Raw genomic sequence first — 13,271 nt, 5'->3', positions numbered from 1 at the left:
CAGTGGATAGGTATCAGCCCTGAAGGACCTGAGTTCAAATATGGCCTCAGACACTTAACACTTTCTAGCTGTGTGACCCTGGGCAAGTCATTTAACCCCAATTGCCTCAGGAAAAAAAATAAAACTTAAGCAGTCTGCTGTCACACTCTGTGGATGAGCTTCCAGTGCATTTGTAAATTTTAGAATAGACCCCTTCTCAGAGTAATGTATTTTAATAATTAAAGAAAGTGCTAAATGTCAGTTAGAGGTGTAGTGGGTAGTGCTAGGCCTAGAGTTATCTTCCTGAGTTCAAATCTGGCCTATGATCTTGGGCAAGTAGTTTAACCCTGTTTGCCTCAGTTTCCTTATCAATAAAATGAGATGGGGGAAAAAATGGCAAACCACTCAGTTTTTGCCAAGAAAAGCCCCCAAATTTGACACGATTCAATAACAACTGAACAACAACCACAAAATAAAAATAAAGATACCGTTTCTCCCCTCTCACCCCCCATTCAAGTTAAGGAATCCTGTGGAAAATGGTCATTGTGGCCAAATCTAATAAGTGAGCCTAGGCTGATTGTTAGAAAAGAAACAGTCAATGAACTCCAGTGGCATTATTACCATTGTGATCAAACATAAAATCCAATGTTTGACTTTTAAATTCCTTCCTAATCTCACCTCGTCTTACTTTTCCAGGCTTTTTAATGCTTTTATTTCCTTTCTCCCTCCTCCATACATACTCTATAGTCTAGCACCATCGGCCTTCTGTCCCACACAGCTTTCTGTCTCCTGACTCTTGACACCTTCTTACTGGTTCCTCCCATGTCGAATGTTCTGCCCCTTGCCTCTGCCCTTGGATTTCCTTAATTTACTAAAAAAAGAAAAAAAAAAAACTCAGCTCAGTTTCCATTTAATGTGAAGTACTTTTCCCAGTACTGTTTCTGTCCTCTTCCTCTTCCATTCCTCCCGTAACTGCTGGTGTCTTCCCTCTGAGAGTACCTCCTATTTGCACTGTTGCTACCTTCTAAGTCTGCATTTGTTTTGCATGGTATTTTTTTTAATGGTATTTAATGGTTTGCATTAGAAGGTGAAGCTCCTTGAGGGGGTGGATAATGTGTTTTTCCTTTTCTTTGTCTCCCCAGAACTTAACCTTGTGCTAGCATGTAGTAGGCACTTTGACACTGCTTGTTGTTGGAGTTATAACATTGCCTCTCTTTGGAGCATGGGAGAATGTTCTCTGTTTACTTACTCTTTGAGAATCTAAGGCTGGCTCCTTAGCATGTTCAAGTGTCAGAGGAGTGCTTTATAGTATATATTAGAGTCTGTGTGTATATGCGTGTATATATACACGCATATACACACAGACTCTAATGTATACTATAAAAATATATATATATAAATATAAATAGCATAGTATTATATATAGTATATGTTAGTATATATATAGTATATATTAGTAAATAAAATCTGAGTCATTTTAGATTAATTGGGGAAAGACGCTTTAAAAAAAATACACTTTCTAAAATAAAGAATATATTTAAAGAAATGTAGTGGAATTTCTTGGCTGTACAGAGAACTGCTTCCAGAATGGCTGTAGCCCTAGAAGTGGGTGCACACACACACACACACACAAACCCAGCCTAATTATTTTACCAGTGAAGAAGCAGCCTATCCCCGAGCCCTTGGCAGCTAGGGAATACATCTGGAGAAGAGGGAGAGAAGACAAAAAAGAGAAGAAGAATGGAGGGAGGAGGGGCGTGATGGTGTGGCCAGGATTAGAAGTGGTCATGGGGGTGGTGAGTGGCAGACACCAGCAGGGATAAAGAGAAAGAATAGTTCTGTAGTCTGGGAGAGCAAGCAGCCACCCACACCTCAGGACGTCCTCTTCAGGCTGGTGTGCTCGGCTGTCACAGAAAAAGCACCTGTTTCCATCTCGTCTCCGGGGCTCAGCTGTGTTGTCTTCCCTGCTGTGCTAATCGTAGGCCCCTTCTTGTGACATGGATTCCAGTCTTCCTTTAGAGGAATAAAAAGGGCAGAAGAATAAAAATTGTGCTAATCACAAAAGAGAAAAATGTAGACGTCTGTTTATGTCTTGAAAAGTGTGAAAACGGGAAAATATTGATAGATCAATACTGAGTGGGCATCCACCCTGTGTGATATCAGAGCTCAAAGAGAACAAAAAAGTGATTCATCAAAGAATTTAGTTTTTTTTTTTCAAGAATCAAATCCTAGAAGCTAAAATCCCTGTTATCAGTTACTTTCAACACATTGTTGATTCATCAGACAGAGCAAGGCAACTTGGAAGAAATCAGGGAACCATTAGAACTTGAGTAATTCAATGTAATGTCACTTAACCTGCATGGTACTCAGTATCCTCACCTGTAACATGTGAGAATTGGGTTTGATGACTTCTAAGATCTTTTCAGATTCTAAGTCCTGGGATTTCAAGTTCTCTGTTCTATGGTGTATACCTGATCTTGACATGGCAAGGCAGTTTGAGAAGGAAATTCAAGGAAGAATTCTAAATGTTTTTCTTATTTCTCACCTCCTTCCAGATCTCGACCTGTGATTAACATCCAGAAAACAATCACAGTGACACCTAACAGAATTGATCTGAGACACAAAATGGCCTGTGATGCACCAAGTGGAATATGGTGAGATCCATAGTTGTGTGCTGTGGGCTTGTTTCTGTCTACTTCTTCCACAGATTGGAAACAATCTGTCAGACTGATTTTGTATATGTGGGCACATTCTATGTTGTGTTTTCCTGTGAATTTTAATTCACTTTGTTGACATACTTGGATAGTACAATGACAGTATTCCTCAAAGTTTCACAAGCAAGATGTTCTGGAGCATGGAAATAAGAAACTTTAGGTTATCCTTAGGTGGAGCTGATAGGTTAGAGCTCTGGACTTGGGGCCAGAGTTCAGATCCTGCCTCAGACACTTATTAGTTGTGGGACCCTGAGCAAGTCACTTAAGCTCTGTCTGACTCAGTTTCCTCAGCTGGAAAATAAGGATAATAATAGCTTCTGTCCTTTAGAATTATTGTAAGGATAAAACGAGGTGTTTTGTAAATGTCAAACTATTATTATTATTGTCCTAAACAATCTTAATCATTTAAAAAATAATTTGGAGATATGTGGAAATGTAAGTTTTTAATTGACTTATCCTACTGTGATAAAGCCCTATTTAAGAAATATTTCTTTGATTTTATACAGCCTGAAGGTTAAAGCCTGTTTTGAGTACACTGCTAAGCCCAGTAGTTACAGTCCTGCAATATGTAAGTATCTAAGACTCTATATTCCTCAAATGTATTTTTAAAGAAATTTCTTCCAAGTTGAAAGACCTTCAGAAATTCTAGGAAAAAAACTAGAATTGTGACTAACAAAAGAAATTTCAGGAGTAAAGTGCTGTTTATTAGAGATAGTAAAATGGTTTAGTGTGAGAACTTTGGCATTAGGAAAATTTGCGTTCACATCTTGCCTCAGACACTTAGCTACCTTAGGAAAGTGATTTTTGTAGGCCTCAATTTCCTCATCCATAAAATGAAAATAACAGCACCCACCTCCCGGGGTTATAGCTGACACATGGCATATGATTTTTAGAAACTTTTAAAGCACTATATAAATATGATGGTGATGATGATGATGATGATAACGTTAGTTCCCCCTCCTTTAAAAATATAACAGCACATAGTAGAGAATATCTTCATTGTGGATTCTCCAAAGAGAATCTGTTTACATCAGAATACTTTGAAGAATAACTATTCCTACAATCATGCTCCCAGTTTCATTGCAACCTTTGAAGACTTCAGTGAAAATTAATGTGTGGAAAAAGTGGCTTTGGAGTTTTTGCTTTAAAAAAAAATGTTTATAGAAATGGCTAAAGAATGGTTGTTTCATTAAGTCTATCCTCCTGGCTCCACTTCTTCTGACACCGGGATACTTATCTGGCACCTCCCCTCACCCCCCATTCATGGCATGAAGGACACAAACAGTATTGATTCTTTTTCCTTGCTCTTCCATTAAAAGATCAGATATTTTACCTCCTTGAGCAACCTAAATTGATTTCTTTCACAATTAAATATTTGAAAGTCTTAATGGTAAAGTTTTGTTCTGAGAATGTTAGAAGAATTTATGATTAGATGAGTTTCCTTTTTAGTGATACATTTGGTTACTGAATTCAGTGTGATAATACACCTCTTTTATTTGACACATGTAAGACAAAAACAAGTCTTTCTGGTATCATGACATCTGTTATGAGACTTCCAGTGAGTGACCTCATTGGTTGACTCTAGGAGTTTATTAAATGGATATTTAAACCCTCAAGGTGAGTAAGAATATAAGAATTATATTATTCTAATACTTAAGTACAATTTAAAATTTCTCCAGTCTAATCCTCTGTATTTTGAAAGAGGTACTAGGGACATGATTGTTTTCTTTATACAGGGCTTCTTAAAATTTTTCTATTTGCAATCCCTTTTCACGCAAGAAAATTTTATGCAAATCCTGTCATATGTATATATAAAAGATATACAAATCAAACATTTACTGATAATAAGTCATAGTTTTGCAACTCCCACATTTATTTATATCACTCCATATGGGGTCAGAATCTACAGTTTAAGAATCATTGCTCTAATATATCACTCTCAAAAGGTTGGTTATATACCTATAGGTATTCTAGTTTTCATGAACAAATCCTATTTTGTATCTACCCTCCATTAATTACATTTTCTAGTTTGTACTACTTTTGGGCCATTGTGTAGAACAATATCTTTCCTCTCCTCACTTTTTTCCTCAAATGTGCTCCCCTCAAGTTTCAAGGATTATTCTTTGCTACATTTTAGATTTTTGTCTAAATTTAAATAGTCCCAAATTGCATACATTTTGATCATATGTTCCCTTTTAGCTTCTAGCCACACAGATGAATTAATGAGTTGATCAGCAAGCATTTATAAATTATCTATACTATGTGCAAGGCACAGTGATGAGTGTTGGGAATACAAAGATAAAAATGAAACAGTTCCTATCCTTAAGAGATTTGCCTGTATGAGAGAAGACAACATGTAAAGATATTAGGCAGCTTTAAGTGTCTTTGTCCATTTACTTTGAGTTTTTCCCCAGTTACCTGGAAAAACAGCTGTCTTTCTTTGGATTATCTCCAGTTCCATTAGATCTTTCTCATTATCCTTTGAGTCTTGGCATTTGGTAGTGCAAGTGCAGGTACTCTGTGACTTTGTGCAAAAAGGGAGTGTACTGAGTTGATTTTAATCTTGTTTGTAATATTCTCCTTAATAGTGCCCAATGTTCTCTCAGCCTGCTTGCCAGAATATAAGCTTACATACACAAGGAACACATACACATATACACAATCTAGAATGTATCCAGGTGTGGTTGGGATTTTTTTTTTTAACCTACATGTTATACTTCGTACTTCCTTATTTGAAAAAATCATGGATCCTCTACTATTCTTTGGGTGTGAATTAGACACAACAACTTAAAAACTATTCCATAACTAGTACTGTGAGACAGAATAATGACAGTGGAAAGAATGCTTGGTAATTTTCAAAATTTAATTTAATTAATTTAATTTAATACTTTTTTGTTTTTTCTAATTACATGCAAAGATAGTTTTCAATAATTTATTTTTGTAAGATTTTGAATTCCAATTTTTTTTCTTCCTCCTTCCCTTATTTCCCCAAGATAGTAAACAATTTGGTATAGTTAATCCACACACAATCATTTTATTTATTTTTTAATGTGTGATCATTTAAAACATATTTACATATTAGTCATGTTGTGAAAGGAAAATCAGAACAAAAGAGAAAAGCCACAAGGGAGAGGGGAAAAAAGCAAAGAAACAACAACAACAAAGGCAAAAATAGTGTGCTTCCAATCTGCATCCAGTTTCCCATAATTTTCTCTCTGGATATGGATGGTACTTTCTATCCCAGGTCTCTTCAAATGTCTTGGATCTCTGAATTACTGAAATCTAAGTCTATGATCATCACATAATCCTGCTGTTTGTACAGTGTTCTAGTTCTGCTCACTTTACTCAACATTAGTTCATATAAGGCTTTCAAGGCTTAAGGATACTTGATTTGGGATCTGGGGATTAGGTTTTGAATCTCAGCTCTGTCATTTGTGTGATCTTGGGTAAGAGACATTTCCTCAAGATCTGTAAGAGGTTTTGGACCAGATAATTTCAAAAATCCATTCTTGTTCTAAACTAATGATGCTATGAGGGGAAATATTACTAAATTTTTTTAAAATTCTAGTGAAAAATTTTCGGGTTACATTTTGTGTGTAAAAAAGATTTATTCTTCAAAGCATCTATTACCTCCTTAGAAATAAACTATTTTTCTCTTTGGGAAAATAAAGCATGATAGGTTTTCATTATATTTTATGAATTATGTACAGGGCCTTGAATTTGTCTGATTAGTCTCTAAATAAAATATTTATTGAATGTTGGCAATATAGCAATTTGTTTTTATCTGTGTATATTTGGAAATATTTGCATATAGTAATCTTTTTTCAAGGAATATTTAGAGATTACTTGGTATTCATGGTAAAGAAATTGCAAGTCAATTAGAGAAATGTTTACAAAAGTAATTGTCCCTTCCTGTATTTTAAAAAAAAAATGTGTGTGGTAGGGCAGTTTTTATTGCACAGACTTTAAATGTAGTAATTCACTTATATAGACACTCATTATTTAGTTTTAATGAGTCTTCTACTTGGCTCGCTTTCCAAAGGTCAGTTGAGAGGCAACCTGAAAATATTTTATAATGATGTGAACTGTCTGGAGAGTTGGAAAGGGTTAAAGTAGAATTTGGTACATAAATGGTTTTAATGCACCCAAAGCCTTCCTGACTTTTTCTTCTGAGGGACAACTCAGCATGTAAGCCTTCATCTAGTTCATTTTAATGTTTGCAGGTTACTGATAAATGGATAATGTCAAGATTGTGGAGGGCCTTAAAATGGGGAGCATTCCATTTGGCAGTTCTGACATTTAGGATTTCTTCAGATGGATACAGAAATGCCTACTGTTGAAATAATATGTCCGTGTCTAAATTTTGGTCTTGCCTGTCTGTATAGAAATAGAATCAGTTACAAGGAGAGAGCCATGTAGCTAGGGGGTGTGAGGTGTATGTGTATGTTCATGTGTGTGTTTTAATACCTAGAACTAGTATTTAATACATAAAACTAATTATAATTATGGTTTTAACACATGATATAGCAGAAGGAGTACTGGCTGGGGTCAGTGGACCTAGGTTTAAAATCCCACCCCAGTCATACTTACAACCTCCCTGATCTTGGGCAGATTATTTAATCTTTCTGGCTGTAAAATCAGGGGTTTAGAACAAATAGCTTCTGAGACTCTTCCAATTTAAAACTTGTAATTTTATGATCCCATAAGAATAATTGGGTCAAATGGTGGTTCCTCTTCCCCTTCTATTACGGGCAGATTTCTTAGGTCTTATTTTCTCCAAATGAAGTGGTCAAATTTGCATTATCACTGTCAATAACAACAACAACAATAATAATAATATCAATATTATTAAACCTAGCTTATCTCTTAGCTGTTCCTTTTTCTGGTCAGTTACCGTGAATTGAGTTAATTCACACTAATTTATAGTAGTCAGAGAAACATAATAGACCAGATATGCTATTTGGGGGAAAGATAGGTGGGAAATGCATCCTAAAGTCATAGATAAATGATATTTCAACTATCCAGGTCATGTAGATAGACAGTCTGAGTTCAAAGACCATGACTGATGCTTGCAAAAATATGACCTTGGACAAGCCACAGTTTCAAAATTGGACTGCAGCTTTATCAGCTATAACATGAGACTAGATGAACACTAAGGTTTCTTCTAGCTTTAGCTTTATGATTCCATATTTTAGAGGCTACATAAACAGGTGGTAAAATATTGATTTGTAACATTTATATCTAGCTGAGAATTACTATACATAGGAAACCTGGCAATAGTGACTTTTCATTGTTATATGAAGGTTTCATTGACAAAAGGATGACATAGCAGCCAACTTTTAATTCTTTTTAGAAGGCAGTTTCATCATCAAAATACGACTTTATACCTAATGAGTCTTTGTAAGAAAATGTAGCCTGCATCACAGAACAGGCTTCATAGATTTTCAGTCATTGTAGTAGTTTTGTTTTGTTTTGTTTTGAATTTTTTAAAGACAAGTACCTACTTTATAGCTTTAGATATTTGCCTGCCTGCTGGGATATTTCTTTTCTTTCTTTCTTTCTTTTTTTTTTTTTTTGAAGAGAACTTTAACAATCCTATTTAGCCCTAGAATTCTATGATTTGTATAATAAGGTTATCCCAAAACTAACAGAAAATACAGTGCTGTGGAATTTTGGATTGTTCTTGGGCGCCCTCAGGTGGCTTGAGTTGAAACTAATTTATAAATCATTGGATTTTGAATGCATAAATAAATTATAAATAAGAAATATGAACAGAAGGGAAAATCATGTTTCCACATTGAGTGGTAGGATAAGCTACAAGATTTTCATCTTGGCAAATGGAGCAAAAATGTTTTTCCACTAAAGTTCAAAAAGAGGATTTTAAAAGAATTCAAAATACACTCCTGAAAGGAATATACTTTGTCACTAAAACCATGTTTCATAGTATCTGTTTACTTGATTTTTATTTAGCAATTGTGGGCACACTTGAAGCTGAAAGTCAGAGAAGGAAATCCGGCTTATCATCAAGAGTTCATTTTCCAAATCAAGCTTCTGAACCCAAGTCTTCCCATGAACTGACTCTGAAAGGGCAGAAACAAAAAATGTGCATGGAAAGAGTACTTTGGCTACAGGTAGGGAATTAAGATATTACAGAGGGAAGGGTTCAGACATTACATGAGTATTATTTTTATTTAATTTAAGAGGGGTTTTATAGTGGTATATACAGATTTTTTAAAGTAGTATGTTTAAATTCAAAGTAAAATATTTCTCAGAAGTGTATCAAAATGTTACTGTTGCTATATAGTAAGTATCCTTATTAGGTGGTTATATTTTCCAGGACAACATCAGAGATAAACTACGTCCCATTCCCATAACAGCATCAGTGGAAATTAAAGAACCAAATTCACGGAGGCGAGTGAATTCACTTCCAGAACTTCTTCCCATTCTGAATTCAAATGAACCCAAAACAGTGACCTCAGAGGTGAGGTTGCCTGCCTTCACATAATGCCTTTTTTTCTTGCAGTGTTAAACAATCTAGTAAAAATGTCTTCCTGAGAGGATACTTAGAACATGTGCTTAGATTGAGTGAGTGTCTGTTCCTTATATAAACTTGTAACATAGACATGTATTACTTGTTCAATATACATTATATATTCAATTTATCCAATTATAATCTAAGGAAATAATGATAGGAAAAATAATCTCTGTTTATAAAGTGCAAATAATTGCCAATATTTCTTAATAATTTAGAAAAATCACCATCTCACTGATCTTTCATACAAGCTATATGAATGTATATTTTAATATATGTTCATGTTACATATATACCTTTAATCTAACAGGTGACATGTTTACTATTTGCTCTGATCTCTACTAATCTAGAGACTAACAGGGATCATATATATATAGGTATAAACATGCTATGTACATTAACGTGTCCATACATACATATGAATGTATGTATATATTCATATATATATGTAAACACCTGATATATCTCCATGTGTATATTCTTGTTTGAAATCATTGAAATGAAAATTTCTTTCCTCCTCCCCTCCAAATTGGGAAGTAGTTTATAGGCTGAAAATTTTTTCTATTACGATTTTTTCTTATTATAACCAGCTGATTTTAGTATTTCTATTCAATATATCATATATTTCTCCAATCACAATGTTCTCATACCAAAGACCTTTTCTACCTTTTAAGTCATGAAACTGATTTTGGTTGGTCTGATTCTTAAAAACAAGGGGCAAGTCTTAGTCAGAAAGGAAACCTATGATCAGCAAGATGAAATGGACAACTCAGTTATGCTATGTTAAAATTGGAGAAAGTTACAGTCTGAATTGTTATAAGATTTGTACTGGGTTTGGAATAGGAGCGGGGAAGGGTTAGGAATAGATAGTGAACAGATTTAGAGAGGAAAAGATTTCACTTCTCTATGACTATGTTCCCCTTTTGCTATCAGTGGGTCAGCTAAGGTTAATACTGTACAAAGTTCCCTGTGATCTATGCTGGTCTTAGTGGATTATTAGAGGACAGTCTTTCAGAATAAATAGTAAAGATATAAGGTCTTTTGAAATCAGAGACCAGTTAAATCTAAATTTTATAAAATGCCATAGTATATAACACTGCCTCATAAACTCTTTGGATTGTTATTGAAGTGGATATTTTTGTCATCTTTATAATCACTTCCTAGGACATTCTGCCTTCAGTGTAGAATGATGAAACAAGGAGGAAGAAAACTTTTTTTGTTGTTCAGTTATGTCCTACTTTTCTGACCCTATTTTGGCTTTTCTCAGCATAGACATTGGAGAATGATTTGCCATTTCCTTTTCCAGCTCATTTTATATATGAGAAAACTGAGGCAAACAGAGTGAAATGAGTTTGTCCAGGGTCACACAGCTAGTAAGTTCCTGAGGCCAGATTTGAATTCTGGAAGATGATTCTTTTTGGCTCCAAGCCCAGTACTGTATTCTTTACACCATCAGACAACTTTAGCCATGATTTTTTTTTCTTATGCAATTGGGGGAAAAGTTAGTAAAATGCTATTTAGTATTTCCTTTCAGATCCAAGTGGAAATTGGATATGTTACAAAAGACTTGAATGCCTATGGTCTCTTCAGAGGGAACAGTTATCATACCAAAATGTGGACATTATGGAAGAAGCCATTCATTTACTTAGCCTTCTGTCAGTGTTTTTCTGAATGATGTTAACTTACACTCACTTCTGGTTTTTTTTTTTTTTCCAGGTCCAGTTCTTAAAAGAGGGATGTGGAGATGACAACATCTGTAATAGCAATCTGAAATTAGAGTACAGATTTTGTACACGAGATGGCAACCAAGACAAATTTTCTTATTTACCAATGTAAGAATAATTTTTGTAGCATTAGCATAAACGGTTATCATTTGACAAGGACTGTTTGATGAGAAAGATTCTCGAGTGTCTTGAGAATGATACTGTTGTCTCTCTCTCTTTTTATAGTCACAATGGCATTCCAGAGCTTGTTCTCAAAGATCAGAAGGATATTGCTTTAGAGATAACAGTGACAAATAGTCCATCAAATCCCAGGGACCCTACAAAAGATGGGGATGATGCTCATGAAGCCAAACTCATTGCAACTTTTCCTGATACCTTAACTTACTCTGCATACAGAGAGCTGAGGGCTTATCCTGTGAGTGTCTTAAGGGCAAAAAGGGAGGAAGAAAATTGGTTGTGTGTATCTCATATGCATGCATAAATCTTACACTTGATATTTTAATCTAACTTTTTTTTTTACTTTCATAGGAAAAACAGTTGAGTTGTGCAGCTAATGTAAATGGTTCCCAAGTAGACTGTGAACTTGGAAATCCCTTTAAGAGAAATTCCAGTGTGGGTGCTAGTTTTTTTTTTTTTTTTTTCATTTTATTATTTTAAAATGCCTTTAAGATTTAGATAGAGTGCATTCATGTTAATTGGAATACATGTATGTTTCTCTTTTTTAGGTTACTTTTTATTTGATTTTAAGTACCACAGAAGTTACCTTTGATACCACAGACCTGGATGTGAATTTGAAGTTGGAAACGTAAGAGTTTTTTTCCTCAGTCTCTTCATTTAGTCTTGTACCATGAATGTGTAGGCTTCTATGAATTGCCTCTGATCTGACTCATGAAAGAAATGTAATTATAATGAAAAAACTGTTAAAATAAAACCTCATTGTTTCCTTTTCACTTCAGAACAAGCAATCAAGATAATTTGGCTTCAATTACAGCTAAAGCTAAAGTGGTTATTGAACTGCTTTTGTCGGTCTCTGGGTAAGTGTTTGTATTTAGCATAACAAATCAATGTTTGAAAGAACCATTTACAATCTTTACTGAAACCTAGTGTTTTTTAATTTAACAGAGTTGCTAAACCTTCCCAGGTGTACTTTGGAGGTACTGTTGTTGGTGAGCGAGCTATGAAATCTGAAGATGATATTGGAAACTTAATAGAATATGAATTCAGGGTGAGTTAAAGCAGATGTACATAAGATATGGTGTTCATATAAATAAATTCATTTTTTCTTACTAATCTTCCTATTTCTACCAAATCAACTCCAGTCTTCTTATTCTGGAATTTGAGGAGTCCCATAGGTTGATCTTTCCATCGTTACTTTACATTGAACTTGTCACATATTTTACACAGCCAGGGGAGTGCAATGCTGGAACTGGACTTAGGAAAAACCTGTGTTCAAATCTAGCCTCTAACATTTCATATTCTCTGTTTGCCTCAGTTTCCTCAAATGCAAAATGGGCATAATAATAGCACACCTACCAGAGTAGATATAAGGATCAAATGAGATAATATTTATAAAGCACTTAGCACAGTATTTGATGCTCTGTTGGCACTATATAAATTTGTTGTTCAGTGTTTCAGTTGTGTGTCTTAACACTTCTTAACCTCATTTGGGGTTTTCTTGGCAAAGATACTGAAGTGGTTTGCCATTTCCTTCTTTACCTCATTTTATATTGAAAAATTGAGGCAGCTTGGCAATTATTATTTGTACTAATGAAAATGTAAATACAGATGTATGTATGTGTGTATGTATATAAATTTAGTTTTGGAAGGTAATATCTGTTTCTCTCAACAGATTTTACTTTTGTATTTTTGTTTTATTTAAAGAATATGAAACTTGGCTTATATTTTGTAAAATACACTGACCATAGTGGGAAAGGAGGTTTGGGGGTATATTGAATAAGAACAATGAAGTGATGAAAAGTTCCCTGGGGGCTAATTACACAGCAAATGATTAAATTGTCTGATTATCTGTTTGACTTTCCATATGACATTGAATCTTGCTGTACAATCATACATAGATTTCCCTTTCCTGTGACTAAAAATGCTGAGCTCAGAAATATAGCAATTACATATAGTAAAAACCACTATGACATGCCTTGTCATGTTATAGAGGTGTCATTTCTGATCTATGATAGCAACACAAGAAGATTCCAATTTACATTTGAAGTTAATGGTTGATGCCATTATATAGAACCGGATCAGAAGACTAATGTGCTTTGGCCCTGGAATTTGTGCTATCATCTCTCTGCTCTCATTCAGTTTTTG

General features: G+C 34.6%; 1 protein-coding gene across 3 annotated transcripts in view; it reads left to right on the top strand.

Moving 5' to 3' along the window:
- The window catches only part of ITGA6 (integrin subunit alpha 6), a 102,898-nt gene that overhangs the window by 77,597 nt on the left and 12,030 nt on the right, over positions 1–13,271 (top strand). For all 3 annotated transcript variants that reach the window (XM_051991054.1, XM_051991056.1, XM_051991055.1), the window contains 10 exons: positions 2,535–2,633; positions 3,200–3,261; positions 8,664–8,824; positions 9,031–9,174; positions 10,942–11,057; positions 11,175–11,364; positions 11,478–11,561; positions 11,675–11,754; positions 11,906–11,983; positions 12,072–12,174. In XM_051991054.1, coding sequence (XP_051847014.1) covers positions 2,535–2,633; positions 3,200–3,261; positions 8,664–8,824; positions 9,031–9,174; positions 10,942–11,057; positions 11,175–11,364; positions 11,478–11,561; positions 11,675–11,754; positions 11,906–11,983; positions 12,072–12,174 — 1,117 coding nt within the window. The remainder of the gene's footprint in view (positions 1–2,534; positions 2,634–3,199; positions 3,262–8,663; positions 8,825–9,030; positions 9,175–10,941; positions 11,058–11,174; positions 11,365–11,477; positions 11,562–11,674; positions 11,755–11,905; positions 11,984–12,071; positions 12,175–13,271) is intronic.

The sequence above is a fragment of the Antechinus flavipes genome, chromosome 3, assembly GCF_016432865.1.
Source record: "Antechinus flavipes isolate AdamAnt ecotype Samford, QLD, Australia chromosome 3, AdamAnt_v2, whole genome shotgun sequence".
Classification (NCBI taxonomy): Eukaryota; Metazoa; Chordata; class Mammalia; order Dasyuromorphia; family Dasyuridae; genus Antechinus; species Antechinus flavipes.
This window is presented reverse-complemented; position numbering and strand designations above follow the sequence as displayed.